Source organism: Ictidomys tridecemlineatus, unplaced genomic scaffold (genome assembly GCF_052094955.1).
Source record: "Ictidomys tridecemlineatus isolate mIctTri1 unplaced genomic scaffold, mIctTri1.hap1 Scaffold_270, whole genome shotgun sequence".
Lineage (NCBI taxonomy): Eukaryota > Metazoa > Chordata > Mammalia > Rodentia > Sciuridae > Ictidomys > Ictidomys tridecemlineatus.
This window is the reverse complement of record NW_027522357.1, coordinates 161016-186136: the sequence shown is the minus strand read 5'-3', so window position 1 is coordinate 186136 and position 25121 is coordinate 161016. Positions and strand designations below refer to the sequence as shown.

At 34.7% G+C, this 25121-nt stretch overlaps 1 protein-coding gene across 1 annotated transcript; it reads left to right on the top strand.

Moving 5' to 3' along the window:
* Positions 1-727: 727 nt before the first annotated feature.
* On the top strand, positions 728-21518 carry LOC144373159 (transport and Golgi organization protein 1 homolog). The gene is made up of 22 exons (XM_078036274.1): positions 728-1097; positions 2228-2359; positions 4612-4633; positions 5553-5641; positions 5878-5955; positions 6043-6153; positions 7376-7447; positions 7627-7731; positions 8375-8497; positions 8595-8700; positions 9724-9779; positions 9868-9958; positions 10130-10268; positions 15011-15112; positions 15961-16021; positions 16137-16172; positions 16250-16317; positions 16437-16537; positions 16719-16856; positions 17834-17910; positions 19512-19674; positions 20692-21518. Exons 4-22 carry the CDS (start codon positions 5612-5614, stop codon positions 20973-20975), a joined length of 1941 nt encoding a protein of 646 aa, XP_077892400.1. The 5' UTR covers positions 728-1097; positions 2228-2359; positions 4612-4633; positions 5553-5611; the 3' UTR covers positions 20976-21518.
* Positions 21519-25121: the final 3603 nt, after the last annotated feature.

Below are 25121 nucleotides of genomic sequence, written 5' to 3'. Positions count from 1 at the left end.
CCAAGTGTCCAGTTGGTTCTGTTTCTGGATTCTCTATTCTGTCCCACAATCTCTATGTATTCTTGGGCTTGGACGAGGGTACATGAATTAATTATATAGTCTGCCCTCCCTGTACCCTTCATTGCTCTTCTTTTTCAGTGCTTTCCTGCTTATTCTTGTTCTTTTGAATTGACTATAATCAACTTGGCGACAGATTTTTAAAGATCCACATATGTTCATTCCCTCCCCAAGTTAAACGTCCCCAGTTTCTTCAATTTTTAGCACGTGCTTTTCGGGGGCTATTCATGATTCTGTTCTTTTCCACAAGTCATGCAACTTTAAAATGTGGCATCCAGAAATGAAGCCACCGGAGTGGGGTGATAATGACATGATTCCTTAGGGTAAGGCTTTTTAAAAAGAGTGTCATCCACAATTGGAGAAAGTAACAGGACTGGATTGAGCAGGGAAGGAAAGCCCAGTCCAAGCAGTAGTCCTTTAGAAGGGAGCAGGAGAAGCTTCTCCTCTTCTGTCTGCACTTTTGGGGCAGGTAGGTACCTGGTGTCTCAACACGTTGACAAAAGGGTTTTGCTCTGGGAGGAGCTGGGAGGCCTGACTTTCTCCTTTTTCCTAGTCTCTGCCTATAATCCCCTTTTGCTAGTTCCCTGGCTTCCTCCAGGGCCTTCTAAATCGCTGGTCCTGTCCCAGTTCCGGGGACAGGTGAGTCTCTTTCCTTCTGGAGTCCTTTCATTTGGACTCTTCTGCTGGGCTCTCCTCGCGCTGTCCCCCGCTGGGCTCCGCAGTTGGTTCTTTCCGCTCCCTGCCCGCCCCTCTGCATCCTCTGTCCTCTCACTGCTGTCGGCCCAGGGGCTTCCTCTGATGACGCGTGTTTTACTTGCTTTGGGCGGAAAGCGCCTGCTGTGGAGGAAGGCAAAGTTCACTCCCAGTACCCGCCCCCTGCGCTGGGTCCTACCAAAGTAGGAAACGGTGAAAGAGGGTCCTGTGCTGTTCTGCATGGAAGCGTTGCTTCCGCTCAGCTGTCCCTACACCATGGACTCAGTACCTGCCACTGTGCCTTCTGTCACTGCTTTCCCGGGGGACCCGGAGCTCCTGGGACCCCTGTAGGTGCTCTACGCAGCCCTCATTGCCAAGCTACTGGAGGTGACGGTCCCATTCCCAGGGAGGGACCCCAGCTCTGGCAGGCGGGTGGCTGAGTTCTGGCGGAGTGGGTGCACTGACTGTCGTGGCGACGGAGAAATGGAGTGTGTCGGGCCCAAGGCAAGCAGGACTTGACTGTATTGTTAAGCAAGGCCGGTGAGAGTGTACTTGAGCTTTCCCCACTTGCACTTTTTTTTTTTTGACGGAATAGAGGTGACAACCTCATGGTATGTTCCGAAATGCAGCCAACAATCCAAACAGCTAAGGTTACTACAGGTGTTTTCCCTACGGAGACTGCTGGGGAATTGGGCCCAAATGACAGTTATCTCCTATTACGTGTAGAGGGCGGTGAAAACAGGGAAGAGTAGGCAGGTGTTTACTGCACTGCCTTTGAGCAACCATTTAAAATTAGGCTTTGAATTTTATAGAAGGATGTTAAATTCAGAGAAGTTTAAGCCAGTTTTCAAGAGTTGTCTGAAATTACATGTCACTTATCTGTTTATATAAGAGTGGAATGGAAGTAAGATTTAAAATCTTATATCATCATTGTTTTTATTTGTTGCCATAAAATTAATTAGTTCTTTCATATATTTAAGTTTTTGTCTTAAATGAATTTTTTAAATTATAAAAACCAGGTTATTTAAGAGAAAAGAATGATCCAGAGGGATTCTAGCCAGGTGTTAGACAATGTGATGATATAGGGCCTGTTACAAACTGGAAATGTATGCTCAATTTAAAGTATTTAGATTCGGGCTGGGGTTGTGGTTCAGTGGTAGAGCGCTTGCCTAGCATACATGAGGCACTTGGTTGGATCCTCTGCACTATATAAAAACAAAACAATGTGTCCACCCTAAAACTAAAGATACATAAATAAATATTTTTTAAAAAAGTATTTAGATTCATTATACTTGAAAACACTGCAAGCCAACAAAAAATGTGAGACTGCCAGTATCCTCTCTCTTGAAGAAGCTATTGGAAAATATTGAGGAGGTTGATTTCTGATGAGGAGGTTGGTTTAGAATTGCCATGATTCTTTGTGACTGTTTTGTTATAAATTTAAGGTTTCCCATTTCTTCTAATTTGTCTGTTTCAGCTGTTTACTACATTGCCTGATGATACTCAACCTGGGCCTGATTTTTATGGACTACCATGGAAGCCTGTAGTTTTCACTGTTTTCTTTGGGATTGTATCCTTTGTCATTTTCTTTTGGAGAAGTGTTCTTGTTGTGAGTAAATTAACTTACTTATACCTCAGCACATAAGCACAAGGATTATTTTATATAGTCACTGCCCCCCCCTTTTTTTTTCTTTTTCAGTTGCTAAAACACAAATTAGTGGTTTAAGTCAAACTAACCTTATAAAATAATTTAGTGTGGGTGCAGTTGGTAGAACTGGTAATTCTTACAGCCATCCTGACCAGTAGTTTCATATGTATCAGAAGTCTTAAAAGTGGGATAAAAGATAGGATAGGTTAGATAAATATACGTTTATGTAGCATATATGTCTAGTAATCTATCTTAAAGAAATAACTATGCTTTGAAGATTTTGGTAATGTTTTTCAATGGAACAGTGTATTAGATTGAAGACTTAGCACAACATAATTCATTTAGGGGTTATTGTATGTTCAATTAATGTAATAGTAGGCAGATGTATTTATTTCAAAGCTTTGAGGTACAGAAAATGCTCACAATTAAATGTGAAGTGGAGAAAAAAAGCAGAAACTAAGATTTAAATGTTGATGAACTGTATGTTAATATAAACACATATAAACAGGGGGAAATGCTGCAAAGAAATACAGTAAAATGAGAAAAAGGAGATGAGATAATTTTTCCAGTCTTTTATATAAATTTTTCCCAGATTTTATGATTTGATCATATGTTCAGAAAATACCTTTTTATTTGGAAGTATAGATTATGTGTTGTCCAAAAATCCATTAAATGTTTTGTTCATTAAGTCTTTTTTTTTTCCTGAGCAGAATTAGTCTATCTCTGTGTATATGTGTACATATATGTACAAGTGTGTGTGTGTGTGTGTGTGTGTGTGTGTGTGTGTATATGCGCTTATACATACTTATGTTTGTACTGTAGGTCATTCTGTTTCATAGTTATTTAACATAATTGGAAGAAAATTATTTTAGGTAAATGGACTTTGCATATGAAAAGCCTAACAGTTAAAGAGGCCAAAAGCATTGGATACAAATCTTTTCAAATCTGATTGTTCTTTTTCTGATTTCTTAATTATATCAGACATATCATTGTTAAGATAAGTTTCCTCTCCTTGTACAATTGAGTGTAAAATCTCTTAGAAAGTATTCCCTTCTTAAATAGAAGAATCGTTTGCCTGGATTCCTGTGAGGAATTTTCTAATATCATTGAACTTTTTCTCAGCTAAAAGGAAAAAGGAAATAGAAGGATAAAGAGAAGGGAAAAACATGAAAACATTTTATATTTCTCTCTCTTGTTTCTTTCATTTCAAGAACCCTGGTACCTGTTTCTCTTTTCACTAGGTTATGTGGGATCTGGTTCCTAGCTTGTTGCTCCTCAGTTTCAGCATTTGACTTTGGAACTTTAGTCCTTACCTTAGATGACTGCTTTTATGCTACTTCCCATTTTCCTCTGTTGTCATTTTGAGTAAAAGGTTAGCAAGGCTATGACATTAAAGAAATGTTCATTTCTTTCTGTGTTGGAGTTTTCTGAATGCAATTTCCTATTACGAAGATCCCATGGATGATCCATGGACACATCTGAGTATCCCATCACCATTTATAACATTTGAAAGGACAAGTAATATGCTAAGTTACAAAGAAATTTAGTGATGTTTTAAAAAAATTTCTGCTTACGTTTTATTATCAGGTAGTTTATTGCTGCCTTTTGGAAATGATTGTTTTTGTCCTTTCCAGAATATGTTAATTGTCATTTCTCTTGTTGCTTGTGCATTTTCTTCTAGCAGTCTTCCCTTTCAGATTTCTTGCTATATATTTAGTGGTTTGCAGAAATAAGATGATGTAGCCTCTTAGTTTCTAAATTCAGCCAATAGCCAAATTTAAATTGGAGTTCTAAGATGTTTTCTGGTGAGTGAAAGTGGCATATCTTAGTACAAAGATTATGCCTTTAATATTGTTTCCTCAGATTCCTTTTGAATAGTCATTGTTTCTAGACTTTATCCTGGTTATTTAGAATTGTCAAGTAAATGATTTTGAGTACACACACACACACACACACACACACACATACACACACACATATTTACTGTGAAATAAGGTGCATATCTTAGTGTTTTTATGTCAGAGGCTATTTATGAAATATCACTACCAATTAAATTTAAAATAATTTACTTATTTTTAATCCTATAAATTATTATCCTGAACCAGAATGTTATTAAATTTTCACTTGGTTATGATTCTGATTGTTGTTTTAGGAATGCTGTTTCTATTGAGCAGATGTTTGATATCAAATTTAATCTTTTTTCTCTCTTCTAGGTAAAAGATAGAGTATATCAAGGTAAATTTTTAGGTCTCTTAAACTTGTAATAACCCTTTGTATTGGTGTTTGATGTGTGTTTTATGTATGTTAGAAGTAGATACAGTGACTTTTAATGTCTATTATCTTTTTTACCTCCTGAAAATTTTACTGTTCCTAGGTTGCTAGCATGGATAATAGAGTAGATGATGATGTTCCAACTCTGAGATAGGAGATAAAGAGGAGGAACAAATTGTGGATAAGGAGATGATAAGTTTTAATTTGGGGCAGATTAACTTTGAATATTGATATAATGCAGATGTATTACATTTGAAGAGTATTTCTATGCTAATGATTTAATCATGCATTAAGTAATTGAGTAGATAATTTAAAGAATGGTAATGTGAATCAGTATGTTTTCATTTCTGTTTTTCTTTGCAAAAAATTAAATGATTCCATTTTCTGAAAAGAAAGTGTTTTGAGAAGGGAGGAATATCAAGCTACAACACTTTACTGTATTTCCCATCTGTGAAATAAGCTTAAATTGAAATATCATTTTGGATGGGAGGGGTACCTGGGATTGAACTCTGGGGCACGCTACTGAGCCACATCCCCAACCTCCTATATTTAGAGACCAAGTCTCACTTAGTTGCTTAGTGTCTCGCTCTTGCTGAGGCTGGCTTTGAAATTGGGATCCTTCTAGCTCAGCCTCCTGAGCCACTGGGATTACAGGTGTGTACCATTGCGCCCAGCAAAATATCATTGTTCTTATATTTTTCTTAAATTTTAATAATTTTTATACTCTTATTGCTAATAAGCATAGATTGCTTTTTAAAAGCATAATAGCTATGCTAAGAAGTATTTCCTCATAGTACCATATAACATGTCTTTGCTTTTAGTAGATTGAATAATTGAATTTCATTTAGTGATTGTAATAATCTTGTATATTTCCCCCTTTTAGTCAATGAACAGCAAATTTCCAAAAAGGTGAACAATTTCATAAAAGAAAATGAAGAACTAATGCAGAAATTGTCAAATTATGAACAGAAGGTATAATTATTTTTTTGTTTCTTTCTCCCTTGGTTCTAGCTTGAATCATTTCTACCTGTTTTAATTTAAAAATCGTATTTTAAAATTTTTTTCATTATTTCCTACAAATCATCCAAATTCTAAGCAGTCATGTATTAAGTACTGCTTTCTTCTGGAAAGGGTCACTTGTCTGGAAGTAACTTGTATAGTAGCACTATAATTTGTGTATCTTAATTCTGAATGCTTTATTTGCATAGGTGAAGGAATCAAAGAAACAGGTTCAAGAAACCATGAAACAAAAAATGATTCTTTCTGATGAAACAACTAAATACAAGGTAAAAATCCCTTCTTTGGGGGGAATTACATTCTAAACTCAAAAGTAAATGTAATGAGTGAGTAATCTTGACACCTATTTTTTCCAGGATAAAATGAAGCTTCTTGAAAAAGCTAATGAACTTCTGGATGAGAGAGCTAAAAGTCTTCATGTTATGTTAGAATCTGAGAAAGAACAGAAAGCTAAGAATCAGGACTTGGTAAGAGTTTTGCTGCTAAATGTTACTGCAATTTGGCTTTTGAAATATTTTGTAAAATTGGTTAAGTTAAACTTAGTCTAGCTGTTAACTAAAGTAAGATTAGGAGCCAAGGAAGTTGAACCCACTTCTGCCCATTTTTGTGGAACTTTTAAGTACTGATACAACAAATTATTTTTATGGGCCTAGGAAATATTTTTATTCTCAACCTTGGATAATTTTCATATTGCTTTGCTCTGCCCTTGGAAACATGCAAAACAACTAAAAAACTATTGTCCAGTTGAACAGTATTTGTTTACTTTTTACTTGAAAGAGTAATGAATTAATCAATTTTCTGTACTTAAAAAAAATTATTTCATTTTCAATTCATGTTTCATTTTCAATTTCTATAAGTTTCTATAATTACATAAAAGTTGCAAAAGATAGTAGAGAGTGTGTTCTGAAATATCCTACCCCCAAGTAAGCTTGATCACCTAGCTGAGGTAGTATTTATGAGATTTCTCCACTGTAAAAATTCTTTCCAATCCTTTTTATATTGTATTCTTTTGAAGTTACCATGCACAGCCCACAGTTAAAGTATGAAGAGTTACAAGCTCAGGATGCAGCTCATGGTAGAGCACTTGCCTAGCATACATGAGGCCCAGGATTCAATCCCAGGCATTGCAAACAAAGATTGCAGAGTTATATCCACTTCCTTAAGGAGCGGGTATATTTATAAATTTTTTGGATTTCTTCTGTATGTGAGATTAGTCTATTCTTCCTTAAATTTTATCATTTTTTACTTCAGATAAGAAAATTTTAAAAATGATTTTGGGAAATTTTTTTCTCTATCACTAGAAAAAAATTACTAATTTGAACTGGTTTACTTGAAACAGTAATTAATTAGTTAATTTTCTGTGCTTTAAAACATTTTATTTACTTATTGCATTATGATTTTCTATACTTTGACCATTTTTTTCTGGTTATCTCATAAACAGTAAGGTTGTGGATGCCATGAAATATTTATGACTTCATTTTCCCTCATCTCTTTCAGTTCTTGATTTTTTGCTTAGTCCAAAGCTGGATCCCCTGCATTTACCTGAAATGTAATGGGATGGCTTGACAAAAATTTTGTTGTGTTTATCTTTTTAGTATATATATGTGTGTGTACACACACCCACATATATATATCAGTATTTCTACTGAAATCCTAATGCATATTTTGTGTTCTGTTTTCACCTGGCAGATAATGGAAAATAAGAAAACTATAGAGAAGCTTAAAGATGTCATTTCAGTGAATACTTCTGAACTTTCAGAGGTAAAGCTGCCAACTCTTGCTAACGGATATTAATACTATATCTTAGTTTTGTTGCAGACCAAAAATTTGAGGTGTGCTAAAATGTGCAAAAAATGAGAACTGTATGATGTGTGGTTTGGGAAAGTATAACTTTGTTTTTTCTTTGGAATTAATTCACTAACTGTAGTGTTTTGCATTAGCTTCACATTGTCCTTAATGAAGCTAAGCTTCGTGAAGAGAAGGTGAAGTTTGAATGCTGTCAGCTTCAGAAAGAAAATACCATGCTTAAGAAGAAGAAAGAGCAGGTAAATAAAATTTGATGTCATACATAATGTAAACTAGAGAAGTGAATATCATTATCTTGTATCTTTTTTGGATCTGTTTCTGAGGTAAGGAATATTCATGTAGGACCTTTTCTAGATATGCAAAGTTTAAACAATGCTCCCCAAATTGAGTGCATATATATGGTCTCCATCTGTTTTGGATTTTTGGATTATTGCTTTTCTTATCAAATGTCAATCAGTTATTAACTTGCATAGCCTCAAAGAAACTTTTTAAACCAGAAAATTAAGTATTTTATGATCCTCTTTTGAGTAGTTACTGATTCACCGGCCAAGGGAAGATTACATGATAAGGAATCTAAATTTAGGAGACAGTCATATGTGCCCAGCCATTCCTGCTGGAGGTAAATTATTTGAATTGGCAGCAATTTTCTGGGGAATGCAATAAACAGGGTCAACTTCCTGATAGCTCTGATGTTCTTACTGCAGCTGTGAGAGTTGAGGCCACTCTGCCCTCTTCCTTAACCAAGGTCTCAACCTCCTCGATTGAGGGAGGCCACCGAGGAGTATGGCTCTGTATTTCTTTGTCTAAGTCTTGTAGTCCTGATGTATCCAGTGCAGAAACCCCTCCCTAACCCATAGGAATTCATGTGTTTTGACTTTTCAGTTGCAGCAGGAAGTGAAAGACTGGAGTACATCACACGCTGAGCTCAGTGAACAAATGAAATCATTTGAGAAGTCACAGAAAGATTTACAAGTAACGCTTAGTCTTAAAGATGATACTATTAATGTAAGTTTATACTCCAAATACATGTTTCATCTCATGAATTCTCCTGAAATCTTTGAATTAAAATCGAGAGTCTTCCAACCTTTTGCTTCTTTTCTAGGCTCTAACTAATTACATCACACAGTTGAATCGGTTACAATGTGAATCTGAATCTGAGGATCAAAGTCGAGATGAGTCAGATGAATTAACCAATGGAGAGTTAGCAGGTAAGATCAGTCTCAGGGAGGTTGAATCCTTTTTTGCTTTCCTGTCTTTAATTAAGTATACAGATGCCACTTTTCAGCTGGCTGAATTTCTTCTTAAGCTTCAGGGTTGTAGACACATATCACTGGATCTATAGATATGTCTGTTGCATTGGCAGAGGTGGGTTGCTGGGGTATAATGTAGCAATAGGCATGTGAAGAACACTTGACTTTTTCTATCCCATTGAAAACTAGTAAGTACACTGCAGCTACAATAGTCACATCCTATACCTCTAAGTATTGAACATTGTACAGTAAGAGAAATTTATTTCTTAACTTATGCAGATGATACTTGATTTTGATACTCATCATCTCTATGGCTCTGTGGTTTTAAGTCCACAGTCAGTCTTAAGAGTCCCGAGGTAGTTGGAACCATAAACTAAGGCTGTGAGAACAGAGGCTAGAGACTATCAGAAAGCTAGAGAGGGAGTGTAACAGTGTTTACTGATGAGGAAAATATTTCCAGATGTTTTCTCCCAAGTTGGATATTGCTTACATAGCAAGTATTTCAAACCACACCTGGTAGTAGATTCAGGGAGAAAATAGAGGATTGAATCTTTCTAAACAAGACACTTACTTGCCCAGGTGAAGATAGATCTGAGAGAGAAGAAAAGCTTTTATCTTACAAGAATAACATAGATAACATTTTAGTTGTGCAAACTAGAAATTCACCTTTTTTAAAAAAAAAAACAGACACAGTACTTTTATTTATTTTTATGCTGAGGATCAAACTCAGTGCCTCACACATGCTAGGTGAGCACTCTACCACTAAGCCACAACCCCAGTCTGAAATTCACCTCTTTCTTTTTTTTTTTTTTAAATCTAAGCTTGCAATTCTCTTAAAAGTCATTAGTCTAATCAGTTTAATTATTTAATTGATTTTTTTTCTTCCGGTGTTTGAACACAATCATCTTTAGTTTGGGGAAGTTAGGAGAATATAGAGTTAAAAGTAAGGAAAGGAAAAGCTAAAAATCTTTTGTTTTTTAGGTGATCGGAACGAGAAGATCAAAGATCAAATTAAGCAGATGATGGATGTCTCTCGGGTGTAGTTCTTTGTAAGAGTCCCATAGTGCCTGTGAATTCTTCCTGTGCCTCACTTTTAAGAATACCTCTCTTTTCTGCAATTTTTAGACACAAACTACAATATCAGTAGTTGAAGAGGATCTAAAACTTTTACAACTTAAGCAAAGCGCCTTGATGTCCACAATATGTAATCTAGAAGGTGGGTTCTTCTTGAGAAGAAATTGCCATGTTGAAAAGACTTAAAATTTTATTGGAAAGATAAAGAATGGCTTCTTGCTTTCATGCTTCTTACTTTTCTTGGCACTACTCCCTCAAACAAGTTCTTAAGTCCTTGTACACATATAGAGATAAGCTGTTTTATCCTTTACAGACCAAATAAAGAAATTAGAAAGTGACTGCAATTCACTACGGTCTTCTAAAGCTGAACTGGAAGAGGAATGCAAAACTCTTAGGCAGAAAGTGGAGATTTTAAATGAACTCTACCAGCAAAATGAGATGGCACTACAAAAGTAAGATTTTCATTGTTTGTTATTGTTATCACTGTGTGAACTAACAGATAATTTTATCTTTTCTTAAGATTATTTACAATTTTTTCTAGTTGTAATAAGTAGAGATTTGTCTTTTTTCCTTTGTGTTTTGTTTCCTATAAGTTGCATTTTTCTTTCCATCGTCAGTCTTAAGAGTCCTGAGGTAGTTGGAACCATAAACTAAGGCTGTGAGGACATCGTAATCAATTGTCAAATTCATATGAAGGCAGGAAGTGGTAAACTGGTATTAACAGTCACTGATGTGGAAATACCTCTCAAAAGATCTAGGCCCTTTCTATGATCCCACTATTTATTTTAATTACCTTTCATTGTGATCAGTTATGTAATTCTAATGTTTTGAACTTTTATCTCTAACTCTGGACCTTTAAAAATACTGAGTGATTTGGAATGACATGTTTTAGTAGAATAAAAACTTCAAAAAGGAATAATATTTACTTATTGATGGTACAAGTTTTGGACTTGAATATCTCAGATGTTCACACTAAAAATTGAACTGTGGCAAGGACCTTAGGAGTTATGATTACAGAAGTACTTGTTTGTAGTATATATTTATATATTAATCTTCTCAGTGTGGAGCTAGTTATTTTTTGAAAGTTCATTTGAAGTTTTTAATCCACAAAAATACTTGAATTCTCTAAAAATAGATTTTTTTGTGTCAGATTTTGTTTGTTTGCACCTGAGTTTACTCTTCGGCATATATATATATCTTGTTAAAGCAAAGACAGACCTTCTTATAGACCTAACTATTTTTAGGTATTTTGACTTCTATTGCCTAATTAATGCATTAAATATTGAAACCTTTCCATTAACTTTTCTAAAATTCTGTGATCTCCAAGCGACCTTTTTAGAATCTCAAATTTTAGTTCAGGCCAGTTCTAAATGCCTGGCCTGTTTCAAAGAAACATTTCTCATTTTATCACTTTTTATTTAAGAGAACACTTGTTTTCTCTGTCCCTACTAGTAATATGAATGACCTAAATGGCAATTAATTTTCTTTGTAATGCCGTTAAATTATAGCACTATTTTCCTCAACTCCTCCAAAATTCATTCAGTCATCATCTGTGGTTTGTACTCTTTTTACTCATCCCCAGGTACTATGTTAGTTCATTCCTGTGTCATCTTTTCTGTTTCTAACCTAGGTCATCTGTCTTCATTCTCCATTATTTATATTTTTATATAATTTATTTCAAATTCTTAGTAATTTTCTCTATAGCTGCTTGAATGGACTTTCTAAAATATGTCTGTCCATGTCAATATGTGCCTGTGGTTTATGAAGAATTTGCTTTCTATTTGATGACCTGTTCTTTTTTTCTTCCTTGTATCTTTTTAATAGTTTAAATATTTTTAATTATTTTTCTCATCCCCTGTATAAGCTTGATGTAATCATAAATTATAATGGAATTATAATTATATAATTGTAATTATATAATTATAATTATAATTTTATTCATCTTCCCATAATTTAAAGGCCATGGTATATATTCTGGATTTAATAAAAACCTGACATAGATTAATAGGTTTATTATTTTTTTATGGGCTTTAAGTAGCTCCCGAATCAGATAACTGTTGTGGCATTGTATGTTAGTACTTCATATACTGTGAACTCCATAAGACATTCATTCAATTTATACACATATTTAAAGTTTCTGTAGTTCTGCATTCTACACTGTTGGTTTCATATTTGAAATTATTTTCATTCTATTTGAACATTGTCCTTTAATGATAGATTTGATTAGTGTATCAAAGTAGTACAAGGATAAACAGAATAGTATTTTATCCACTAAATATTGCTACCTTTATAATCTGTATTAGGTTGACATGAACTTCATGATTAGAGTTAAAACCAGTTTCCATTTTTAAAGGATCTCTCTTTTGGCTACTGAATTTTGACTGTTACTTAGTTTTATCAATTTAAAAATATCCAATTAATTACCATCTGTTCTAAATTTTTTCTTTAAGGAGTCCATTATCATTGTTGTTTGGTCTTATCCCTCCCCTAGTTCCTGTAGTCATTTCTCTGTTTTTTTAACAGTTTTATTGGGAAGTGCCTAGGTGTAGTTTTCCCCACCCCACCCACTTTTTCCTTTTGCAGTTATGTTGTTTGGGACCATTAAATATTTCTTGAGTCTTTTTTTAAATGTTGATTTTACCTCATTCTCTCTTCTGATTATAATAATGCATATTAGAATTTGATTTCCCCTGCCTCCTACATTCTGGATTTACTTCTTCTGGATATTTTCTTCTGACCTGTCTTAAAAGCGCTAGGATTTATTTTACTTCCCAAATCTGCTGCTAAAATCATTCATTGAGTTTAGGATTTTAAAAAGTTCAGGGTTTAAAATATTATTTTAGTTGTAGATGGACATAATATTTTATTTTATTTTTTATAGAATTTTTTTAAGAGAGAGAGAAAGAGAGAATTTTAATATTTATTTTTTAGTTTTTAGCGGACACAACATCTTTGTTTGTATGTGGTCCTGAGGATTGAACCCGGGCTGCATACATGCCAGGCGAGCGCACTACCGCTTGAGCCACATCCCCAGCCCGACACAATATTTTATTTATTTTATGTGGTGTTGAGGACTGATCCCAGTGCCCCACACATGTGGGGCACGTGCTTCACCACTGAGCCACCACCCCAGTCCTATTTCAGTACTACAGCTCAAACCCAGGACCTTGAGCCATGTGCTCTACTATTGAGCTACCTCCCCAGACTCCTTGCTCTTTCTCGTAAGGGACTAGTGTCTTACTGCTTTCCAAGCTATCTTTAATCTCATCATTCTGCCTCTGCCTCCTGAGTATCTTCGATTGTAGGTAGGTCACCACACTCAACTATTTCTTGGTTTTATCGTTTCTAATCCTTTGACAAAATTCATAATCTTTTTTTTTTTCCTCTTTTGTGGTGCTGGGGTTTGAACTCAGAGCCTTGTGCATGCAAGGCAGCACTCTAACAACTAAACTATATTCCCAAACCTGAAATTCATAATCTTGACTTTACTTTTTTGAGTATATAAAGCACAGTGATTTTAAAACATGTGCGGATAACCCCATTAGGTGGTTTCCTTTTCTGTGGGATTTTTTTCTCACAGAATTTTGTCTTATGGAGTGCCTGATCAGTTTTGATTGGCTAACATTGTTGTGATAATTATAGATAAAATTTGAGGACTAAGATGAAGTTATCTTTTTATAGAAAAGTGTTGAGGTTACTTGAGTAAGATTGTCTGTCACTTTAAACTTAGTCAGCAATTAAGATAATTCAAAAATGACTTGTCTTTTCAATGTTTCAGTATTGTTCCTTTTGGATTTTTTGCCTGTTCATCACTTAAGTGTGCAGTACTTTCTAATCTAAACTCAAAGGCTAGGGCTTTTATTAAGGGTCCCTTTATTTGTAGCCCCAAACACTTGTTTTTTTCTCTAAGCCCAGGAATTTGATGAAGGCTTAGTTCAGACTCATTATATCTTTGTGTTATCTTCAATATGTGGGTAAACCTAGGAGAAAAGTACCTTAAAGTGCCAGCCTTACTTGTAATTCTGAGATTCCTTTTTCTAATGGATCTTGGCCACATACATATATCTTCACTGCCTTTTTAGCTTGGATCCTTTCAAACACAATTTTATATTCTTATAAAGATGTTTTGATTGTTCTTAGTGCTCTCAGACTAACTCTTTGATAATTGGAAACAAAATTCTCTCTGTCCTTCAAGATTCAGTTTTCTCCATATTCCTTCTTAAGCCAGTGGGGAAAATTATTATATTCCTTTAGGTGTCATTTATACCTGAAACAGTGAGCTCTTTTATTCTTTAGCATCTTACAAGGTAACTAGTATATTATAGCCACTCATAAAATACTTGCTGAAGAATTAAATGAGAAGCTATATAAGAATATATAATCCCCTTTTTCTATTTGGTATCAATAATCCTTTTTTACTATAGTTCTTCTGATTTATGAAAAATTAAGTTTCAATTTAATTATCTTTTGAATTGGAACTATGGCTAAAGTAATACAAGGATAGCAGAAAATAGTATTTTTTAAATCATTAAATGTGGCTACCTTTGTCTCAGTAGATGAACATCTTGAGTTTCATGATCAGAGTTAAAACTTGTCAGTAGATAATACTCTGATCGTGGGTCAGTTTGGCTTCTTTTCAGACATTATCAAAACTCAGATTTGTCTTTTTGCTTAATTGCAATTCTTTTGAAATAGATATCTAAAGTGTGAAAAATGTTCTGTCGTTAATTGCATAGCTAAAAAGACATATTCTAGAAGATTTTTTCTTTGACTGACTATATCTTTATTATGGTACCAGTCTTGGATTGAGAAAAGAGTTCCTCCATGACAAAGATATACTTAGTGTCCTACCCATGGCAGAAACGAGAAAAGAATTATCCCCTGCTTTATCCTAATATGTTTAATTATGTTAGGTTGATCAGTCCTGATCTTTCACATTGAAGTAAAGTGAGTTTTTATTATCTTACACACAGGATACTTGCCCTTGGGGCACATGTTGTTTTCACATTTATTTTATTTACTGGTAAGTAGAGAATTAAGAGGAGAAGTTAGAAAATGTAAGTGATTTGCCAGAGTTTGATTTACGAAATTGCAGGTTTGAATTTCTATTTTATGTGCCTAAGCATTTTATAGAATTGTGGGAAGTGATATTTACAAAGAGAAACTTTTGATTTGATAACTGGCTTTATTTTAGGAAACTAAGCCACGAAGAATATGAGAGACTAGAAAAAGAGCAGCGGCTGTCAGCTGCAGATGAAACGGTGGTTTCCGCTGTACAGGAAGTTAAAAATTACAAGTGAGTTCAGTTTCTAAAGGAGGGTGTCAATGTCTAATGATCTAGTGTTAGCTTTCTTTTTTAATCTTTTTTTACATTATGTAGATAGAAGAAAATAGCATGGAAGTATAAATAACGAGAGGATATGAATACATTCAATTCACACAGGAGAAAAAATAAATTTCAACTTTACAAATGAAAAATGTTAACAAAAAATTTACTTACACCCAATGGGAAAGACCATAGGGAACTTGGTCAATGCAAACAATTCTGGGGGTTTTGATTGTTGTAGTAATTCTTTAAGAAATCAGTTTGCTGTGTGATGTATCAAGACCCACAAAAGTGTGGCATTTGATAGACCTTGGAAATCTTCTATGGATATAATTTGAAAAAAATAAAAAATGTTTTAAGGAGGAAGATATTTCTAGCAGAATTACTTGAGAACACACTGATGAACAGTTACAGAAATTATAATTTATCATTCAGAATCTTTAGCAATTAAATGATAAAGAAGTTATTAGTATTAGGTTTTTATTTTATTTATTTATTTATTTTTGGTGCTTTACTACTAAGCTACATCCTTAGACCTTTTTTTTCCCTTGAGACAGGGTCTCAGTTGCATAGGTTCCCACTTAATTGCTGAGACTGACCTCAAACTTGTGATCCTCCTGCCTCAGCTTCCCAATCATTGGGATTACTGGCATGTGGCATTGCACCTGGTCTGTAGTATTAGTTTTGATCACACTGGATTCATATAACTATAGAAATGTTTTTCTTATGTATGATAAAGTCTTTAAAAGTATAGCTGATGGAATAAAGGGAAAATGGTCAGAATGTTTCAAATGTTATTCAATTGTTGTAATTCTTAGGCGGAGAATTGAAGAACTGGAAGAAGAACTACAGAAAACCGAGCGCTCATTTAAAAACCAGGTAGTAATTAATACTGTCCTGTAGTTGCAGAATTCTTTGTATCTAATACAGACAATTATAGGCTATTATAATGAGTCCCTAAAAACATATTTTTTTAATGTGTTGTCTTTTTCAGATTGCTGTGCAGGAGAAGAAAGCTCATGATAATTGGGTAAGATTTTTTTCCCCCTTTTCTTTATTTTGTGCATAGCCTACCACAACTGAATTTGAATATTTTCTCTTTAATAGCTCAAAGCTCGTTCTGCAGGAAGAGCTATAGCTGAAGAGAAAAGGGAAGCTGCTAATTTGAGACAGAAGTATGTGATTTTGGTATCTTACTATATGTTTTATAGTGTTTTAAGGTTATGCTAGATATTATCTATGAAGGAATAGATTGCTGTTTCATAATTCAGCCCATTCTTTCTCAATATTCAAGACTATTGGAAATGACCCAAAAGATGGCAATGCAGCAAGATGAACCCATGATTGTAAAACCTATGCCGGGAAGACCAAATTTAGAAAATCCTCCTCTGAGAGGTAGGGGGCACTTTGTAAAAGGAGCTATTTTATTTCTTGGTGCAGAATGTATGTAAATTACTTTTTATTTATGTGTGTAATGGTTATGAAATAATCTGAATGATTTGCTAAAGCAGGAGGTGAGGGTTGGTGTCAGGGAGAAGGCTACCTTAAAGTAGTAACATGGCATTGTTGTCTTTAGGTCCATTGAACCATAATGGCTCTTTTGGTCCATCCCCCGTGAGTGGTAGAGAATGTTCCCCTCCACTGACAGCAGAGCCAGCTGGAAGACCTCCTTCTGCTACTCTTAATCGAAAAGATATGCCCAGAAACGGATTTGGTGAGCATTCACATGTTGCTTTATAGTAAACTGCTTCAAGGTTTTGTTTTTTTTTTCCCTTTTGAATATTCTAATAAAAACATAGAATTTGGGCCTGTACAATACATAGAAGATAATTTCTTACATTATCTTAGTGAATGTTTTCTGTAAAATCTGTTCTAGAATAGAAAACATTTTTTTTCCCCCTGGAGGTCCCTGTATTGTTTTTTTCTTTTAAATTTTACACTGTGAAGTGTAAACCTTTATCTTTATCTTTAAATTAAATCTCTATGGTGTTCCTTTCCAAAATATTATAAAAGTAGCCTTAAACTTTATGTAGCATACATATTTCCAACATGAAATACTGAGTCTTATTTCCAATTCTAAATAGGACTGTAGTCTTGGTAAGATTGGAAGTCAGGTTATACAGACTAAAGAAAAAACAGCCTACACATACTTCAAGTCTATAGCTTAAAGTTTAGGACCAGTACTTATTAATCTGCTGTTCTATCAACCCAAGGCAGTTCTTTATTTTACTTAAGTCTCTTCATAAATTGTGATTTACGTATTGGGCAACCCATTTTTTTAAAAAAAATATTTTTAATTGTAGATGGACATGATATCTTTATTTATTTTTTAAATGTGTGCTGAGAATCAAACCCAGTGCCTCACACATGCTAGGCAAACACTCTACAACTGAGCTATGACCCCAACCCCTGGGCAACCCATTTTTAATGTTGCTTTCCAGTTATTGTTGAACCCTGACCTGTCCACCAGTGGTTTATTTCTTCTGAAAAATACATACAAGGGCTCTGATCTTTCTTTCCCAAGGGTCAATGGATGGACATTTACCTCGTACTGGTCTTCTGAGGCATCTGGGAAACCCGTTGCCTCTGGTAAAGGACCAAGTAATTTCAAAGAATCTGTAATTGTGGATGGAGGATTTTTATTCTTTTCATGTTAGAATAAGTCTGAATCCATTCTTTGATCTCTAACAGACCCAGGATGTGGTCCAGCTCACATGAACAGCAGCTCCAGAAGTTCTTCTCCAGCTAAGGTGACGAATGAGGGCAAGGTAAGTTCTGTAGTTACTGTGAATCATGTGGTCATGCAGGAACATGTAGCTTTCCTACAGTACTTTCTCTTTGCTTTATCCTTCTTTGTGTTCTATTTGTACTATCCCATTTGTTTTTTATAAAGCAAACTGTTCCCCAAGAACCTGAGACCCCCTCAGTCTCCACCCTTACTTCTTTGACTGAGCATCCAGTTGGAGTAAGTACTTAGAGGTTGAGAACTGAATTGGGTTTTATTCTGTGCATTTCTGGGAAGGATATTCAGAGCATGACACTGATCTTGTTTGCTTTAAACTGCATGCAATATTGAGCTTACTTTTCTCCTTGGGAATGTTGCTTAAGTGTGTACAACTGTAATGAACTACAGAATGTAAAAAGTTATCACTCTAACTTTATATGGTGTTTTGTGTTGAATCTTCTAAGGCAAAGTAAATTCATTATAAATTATATAATTCATCATTTTTATTTTTGTTTGGAAGAATGTTATTTAAGAATTCCTCCATTTGTGCAAACCCTATTTTGAGTGATTTGAATTAGATTGGTATCAGATTTTCTGAAAGTGAAATACTGTTTCAGTGAAACAATGATAATCTGAAATGACCTCTTGAGCCAGTCCCAAGCAATGGTCTCATTTGTTCACATAAGTGTATTCTCTTGTAACTGTGTTGCTATTATATCTGGTAGGTCTTCTGCAGCTCTATAATAAAATAAATTTTTAATTGTTTAGTTTCAAACCCACTACTCATAGGAAATGATAAATCAATATCTCAAATGGTGTACAGTAAATGAAAGTAAATATTAAAGCCTTTTCTTCCTAATTTGTGTATATAGCACTGTGATGGAAAATACTTCTCAAGTTCCAGTGTATATATATTCTAGGAATATACATCTCTGGAGAAATCTAAGGGCAGCTTAGATAAGACCCCAAACCCCTTTGTAGTAGAAGATTTAAAAGAGAGCAAAGACCCATTGTTAGAGAGGAGTAGAGGTGGGAAAAGCATGGCTTGGAGGCAAACCTGGGATTGAGTTTCTTTAATATGCAGTGTGGCCTTCAACAAATTATGATATTCCAGTTGCTTTTGTTCCCTCTTATTTAAAACAAGACAGTCTACTTAAAGATCTCAGAGGTTGAATAATATATGAAAGACTTACCGAAGATACTCTGAATAGTAGCTATTATTACATGGGTAGAGAATGGATTTTTCATTTTATTCTGTTCATTCTTAATATGGAAGTAATGAGCTATTGTGATGAAAGGGAAGTGATGGGGAGGGGGGGGAGTCCCTTTGAAATAGATTGTAGTGAATACAACATGACATACTGGTCAGAAATCACCTCTGTTAACAACCTCTGCCAGTCCTCTTGCCTTTCCCTTTCCTGTGCAGATATAATCAGTAACAAACTGGTCCCTCTTGTGGCATCCTTCCAACTTCTGTAAGCTGTCAGTGGGAATACACAGGAGGGGTGGGTAGAGTTTTGTTGCACTGATGGTGTTCTCTGGACAGGTGCCTGTTTTGGGTTTTAGCTTTTATCGGTGTTGGTACTTTGTCTTAATACATAGGAATTTTAAAACTTTTAACTTCTTTCAAATCTTAAATTGCAGGTTCATATGGCTATGAAAGGGCCCCCTCCTTTCTCAGGGGTACCCTTCATGGGCCCCCCCATGGGACCCCCAATGGGATGGCCTCCACCACCTCCCATTCGGTATGGACTGCCACTTCAGCTCGGTGGGCCTTTTGGGCCTCAGCCAATTCCTCCACCATTTGGTATGATGATCTGAATAGTAGTGATTGACTTATAAATCACATTCATCTTCCACTTCTATTGCTTGCTAAAACAGTTGGTTGCTATCTCAGGTCTTAACAATGAAAGGATAAAGCTGAGTACATTTTAACTTTTCCTCCAGTTTTCTGGGACATATGGGACACTACATAATCTTATACTGAGATAGGCAATAGCTATCTCTCATAGACAAGGATAAGGGGCTATATACAGAAAAGCCAGAAATATTACTTCTGCAGATGTTTGTTGAAAATCTGTTGATATGCACTGCAATAGATGGAAAGGTGGATGAGATGCATGCCATAACTTAAAATTTTGTCACAGATATGAAAATCCTACAACATAAAGTTTGTAATCACCCATAATGGAAGCATAAGCAGTAGGTTATAGAATATAGAAAAGGAAAAGTCAAACCCTCCTTACCTTGAGAAAAGTCAGAGGGAAGTGTTAAAGAGGAGGATTTAACAGTGATCTAATAAATGTTGCTGATTTAATTAGGTGGCTGTGGAAGGCCTTTTCCTGGAGGGCCTGCACCTTGATTCTGATGGCATGTGTAAAGTCCATGCTGAAATACTTCATGAATTTTTAATGGATAGAGTAATAAATAGTGGGATTTCCTTTTATCAAAATTTCTTTGATGTAGTAAAGTTCTTATTTCATAATCTATCATCTTTTCATGGTAATATAGTACTTCCAAATATAAATGGAGCTCTTGTGAGATAGAAATAATTCTGCAATTATATAGTAGGAAAAGAAAAACGACAAGCCTGGAGCTAGGTAGAGCCATATTTAAATCCTTAATATGTTGCTTCATGGCTGGTTGGCCAAAGTCTATAACCTAAACTTGTTCCATTTCAGTTTGCCTCATCTGGCAAGTCAGGATGTTTACCAGTTGATGTTCTAGGCTTGAGAGAAATTAAAGACTATAATATCAACATACTTGAAATCACCCTAGTTCAGAAATTTCTGGGTATTTACATAACTTCCTTTTTATTTTCCAGGTCCTGGTATTCATCCACCAATAGGCTTCAGAGAATATGCACCAGGTGTTTCACCTGGAAAACGGGATTTGCCTTTTGACCCTCGTGATTTTTTTCCAGAACCTGCACCAACACCATTTAGACCTTTAGGCTCATTTGGCCCAAGAGAGTACTTCATTTCTGGTGCCCCATTACCACCTCCAACTCATGGTCCCCAAGACTATGGGCCACCACCTGCTGCAAAAGACTTAATGCCTTCAGGCTTTAAAGATGAAGCTCCACCTACACCTGATTCTCAGGTGTGAGGGATGTTCACAGGCCTTAAAACAGGGCCTGTAAAATTAACCTCTGACACTTAGTCAGAAAATGGACTATGAACTATTCATCGAGTTAAAGGATTATTGGCTTCAAAATATAAAAGTTTATTTTAAAAGGTTTATGTTTTTAGAATAAAGCTGCCTTGGCGCAGTATACATTTTGAGCCAAAATATTTTCCCCCTAAATATCCCCACTTAAGCTAGAGTATTCTTCCAATTTTAAAATGTGCAATAAGGAATATCTTTGTTTTAGTTAATGTAGCATATACAATTGCTAAATGATTTAGAATGTCATAATTATGGACATTTCTTGTGGAAATGCTTTAAAACATGTATTTCCATTATCCTATTTTTAGTGTATTCCAGTTGATAACAGAGAAATGGTGTTTTATAAGCTTGATTTTTTTCTCTTTCAATATCTGGTTGCAGAGACTGTTACGCTAAAAATGTTTACTCAAAGATCATAAACTTCATTTTCCTTCTTGCTGAAGTTCTTTGTTGTAATAGTTCATAAAAAATTGTTTATTAATATTTCCCAAGTGTCTGTTGATTCATTGGATCGTCATGAGACTTTGTGCCATTGGGGAAGCATGTAAACTCACTCTCAGAACTGAAGATGGTGACTTGGCAGCATATTCCCTGTTGCTCACTGTTAAGGAGGCTGGACCTTGGTCAACTGTGGACTTCTACAGAGGATTTCTTTTACTTGTGAGAAGTCTTGTGGCTCTATTTTTGTAGCACATTCATGTACTTTTTTCTAACCACTGTCTATGTGAGAATGGTTTTCTGAGAATGAGTTTACATTAGTAGCAAGAGTTGTTTGACCTGAAGTTCTACTGCTTTTGCCATTATTGCATTATAACAGTAAAATATAAGGTAGTATGTTGTGTCTATAAAATAAGGAAATTTCTTTTTAAAAATGTACACAACACACTCTTCTCTTTCCCATACCTTGCCACTGATTTTCAAGGAATATGATAAAAAAAAATTAGAAAAGTATAATCCTCTAAGAATGAATGAAACTCATAAACTTATAATGTCTATAATCAGCAAATATGGGCTGAATTAAATTCTTTTTTTGATAGATACTCAAATATATTTTATTTAAAAATCAATTAAAGCAAATCCTGAATCTGTAACTACTGTCTTTAAAACAATGTTTCTAAGAACTAGCTCTCCAGAACTGTAATATTAATTACGGCAATTTTAACAGTACATTTTAAGAGGTTTAAGATTTAAATAAAATTATAAAAGCCTAGTACTTTTTTTTACTGCTAGACCATATTCTTCCATTCTTTTAAATTCTAGAAAGTAATAGGATTGTTGAAACCTAGAACATAACATATCATTGTTCTTTTTATGTCCCCTAAGTATTCTCAAAATAGAGGCAAAAGCTTCAGTGTGAAACAAAATCTCTAAACTACTGAAGATAACTCAGAATAAAAAGAATTTGAGTCCTTTAGGAAGAATTCAATCTACATAACCTCCATTTAATATTAGAAGCAGCAGCTGTGTGTGTAAGAGGAAAACCATATAATAGCTTATGCCATTTTTAACCATGTAAAATAAAATTTAAGTCACAAACACCAATTTTGAATGTATCTTTCAACCTCTACAGGACACAAGGCAATGCTGAAGTTACTAAAACTTCTAATTTTAAAATAGCATTTAAATAAAGGTGATGTCAGCTAGGAAGATAGATTTTCAAGGAAAGGCAGATTTATTATTTTATTCAAAACAACAGTAGTTTTCCCTCTAAAGCCTTTTTTGTATTTATTCTATTAGTAAGTTATAATGCATTCTACGTAGTTTATCTGAGCAGTTCTGAACCCACCCATAGTTGCCTCTCCTTACATCCATCTGATTGTACCACTTCTGTAGCAAAGCCCAAGGTATCTGCCAATATACAGGTTGTGTAGAGAATACTGTCCCCTGATTCAATTATACTTTTGTATCTCAAAAGTTTTAGAAGTCCTCTCCAGCAAATTGTGTTTCAGTTTAGTTACTAAAATCATTTCATTTGTGAAGCAGTAGTGTTTCAACCTGAAAGTATTACTGCTATAGTTGTAATTATTGTCCAGTGACTCATCCCCTCCCACACTAGAAAGTAAATTTAAACAACTAATTTGTGAGATACAGATTGCTTTGTGTTAACTGCTTCAAGATAAAATCACCTTTTTTGGGGGGGGTTGGTCAATCAGGTCTGAATTAAAGCTAAGCTGACGACAATGTTCAATTTATGTTTGTTTAATGCTGATGAAAGACATTCATATAAAGCATCCTCTTTTTTTCCCATATAACCCCATTCTTTGGTGGCAGCTGGGGTTGTGGCTCAGTGGTAGAGTACTTGCCTAGCACAGGCAAGGCCTTGGGTTTAATCCTCAGCACCACATAAATAAATCGAGGTTAAAAAAAAAAGCATTCTTATGTGAAGGATGCTAAATGTTTCTTCATATAAATTATCACTTTGAGGGGCTGGGGTTGCATGTGAGGCACTGGGTTTGATCCTCAGCACCACATATAAATATAAAGGTACTGTGTCCATCTACAACCAAAAAAAGTTTGTTTTTTTAAATTATCACTTTGATATACATATTTTATAGTATGAGAAAACAGAAAGAACAATGTATCAGTTTTGCTACATTTTAATAGTAGATTTTAAGGGAGCAACATCAAACATCAGTAACATCAAACAAAAAGGTACTGAGCATTCCACAGGGTACAGAGTAGAGTGCTGCCAAGCACCTTGGAAAGTTTACATGACATGGAGAAGATGAGGCCCTTCTCTTGGGAAGTTTACAGTCTGGAAATTTTGACTACTCAGAGTTTCAGTTGAGTGAACATTTTATTAAGGCAAATTCTTCATTTCCTAGAACTACTGTATACTGAACTATTTTTGCACTTGTGAAATTAACCCAATCCAGATGAAAGAAAAGACTAAATTTGGTTGAGAATTCTTTCAGGCTCATATAGTTTTATTAACATTCATCTAGTAAACAAAACTGACCTAACAGACAACTGAAAAATTAAAGACTAGATCTCTTGAAGTGCAAGGGCTAAAATAACTGTTATTCGTTTTAAAAAGCAAATTGATGGTATGATTAGGGTTTACACTAGTTTAAAAATAGGCCAAGTATTGCATTCCCTTCATGCATTGTTCATTTAAAATAGTGAATATTAAAATACATGGGTTCTACATGTAACCCACAAAAAAGCTCGTCACAAATCTTTATTTTCTGTGTATCAAATATCCACCTTGTGTACTATGACAGTTTTATTTATGTCTCATCAAGTTAAAAGTAATGTAAATAGTGAAATTATAATAGGCTAATAACCTGCATATTTTCATATGAACGTCAATATATCTAAATAGGAAATAAATGGCAGTCGTATCTACCTATATTAAAAAAATAGAATATCTTTCCAGATTTTGCATACTCATCACTTTATAAAGACAAGGTATGCAGGTTTTAAGGTTTCGCAATCAGTTGTCAGAAAAACAGCAGTTGTTCCTGCAGTATCTCATTAGCATCTGACTCAATTATTTTTAGATGACATGATTTAGACGATGTAAACCCACTCAAAAATTTGTAATTATTCTGAGAGAGATAGTTTTAATGTTAACCCTAGAATCATTTAATGTTAACCATAGAAACAATAGCAATGTGATATAGAACAACTAATCAACATGACTAAAAATATGCTCACTTTCAGAAAAACAATCTGGTCATCTGGAAAAAAATCACAGCTACAATCTGGGGAACACTCCCATATAAGATATTGATCTGATCATGGCACACTATTTCTAAGTAGAACTATCAGATGAGGGTGAATTTAGGCCAGCTCTAAGGAACAGCCTAAAAGACAGACCATAACTGATCCAATTTCCTTTCAAAGCAATCTGGTACTATCCTACCCACTTCAATTCAAAAGTTTGAAGTTAATTCAAATCAAAGGACCATATTGGAGCAAAATTGAGCAAATGTGTAAACTCTAGCACATTCTTATTGCTGTATTAAGTTTGAAGATGAGCATACCTACCACAGCAATATTGTTCCAGGAAGCAGGGTAGGAACAGTGGTAAATTAGGAAACAGACTATTAATTGCACAATTAATAGAAAAGTAAAAACAAG

Bases quoted from the DNA above. Each gene is read 5' to 3' on its own strand.
- LOC144373159 (XM_078036274.1), top strand. From the start codon at position 5,612: ATGCAGAAATTGTCAAATTATGAACAGAAG. The intron at 5,956-6,042 runs GTAAAAATCCCT...TATTTTTTCCAG, and splicing joins ATGAAACAACTAAATACAAG to GATAAAATGAAGCTTCTTGA. The intron at 9,959-10,129 runs GTGGGTTCTTCT...TATCCTTTACAG, and splicing joins CACAATATGTAATCTAGAAG to ACCAAATAAAGAAATTAGAA.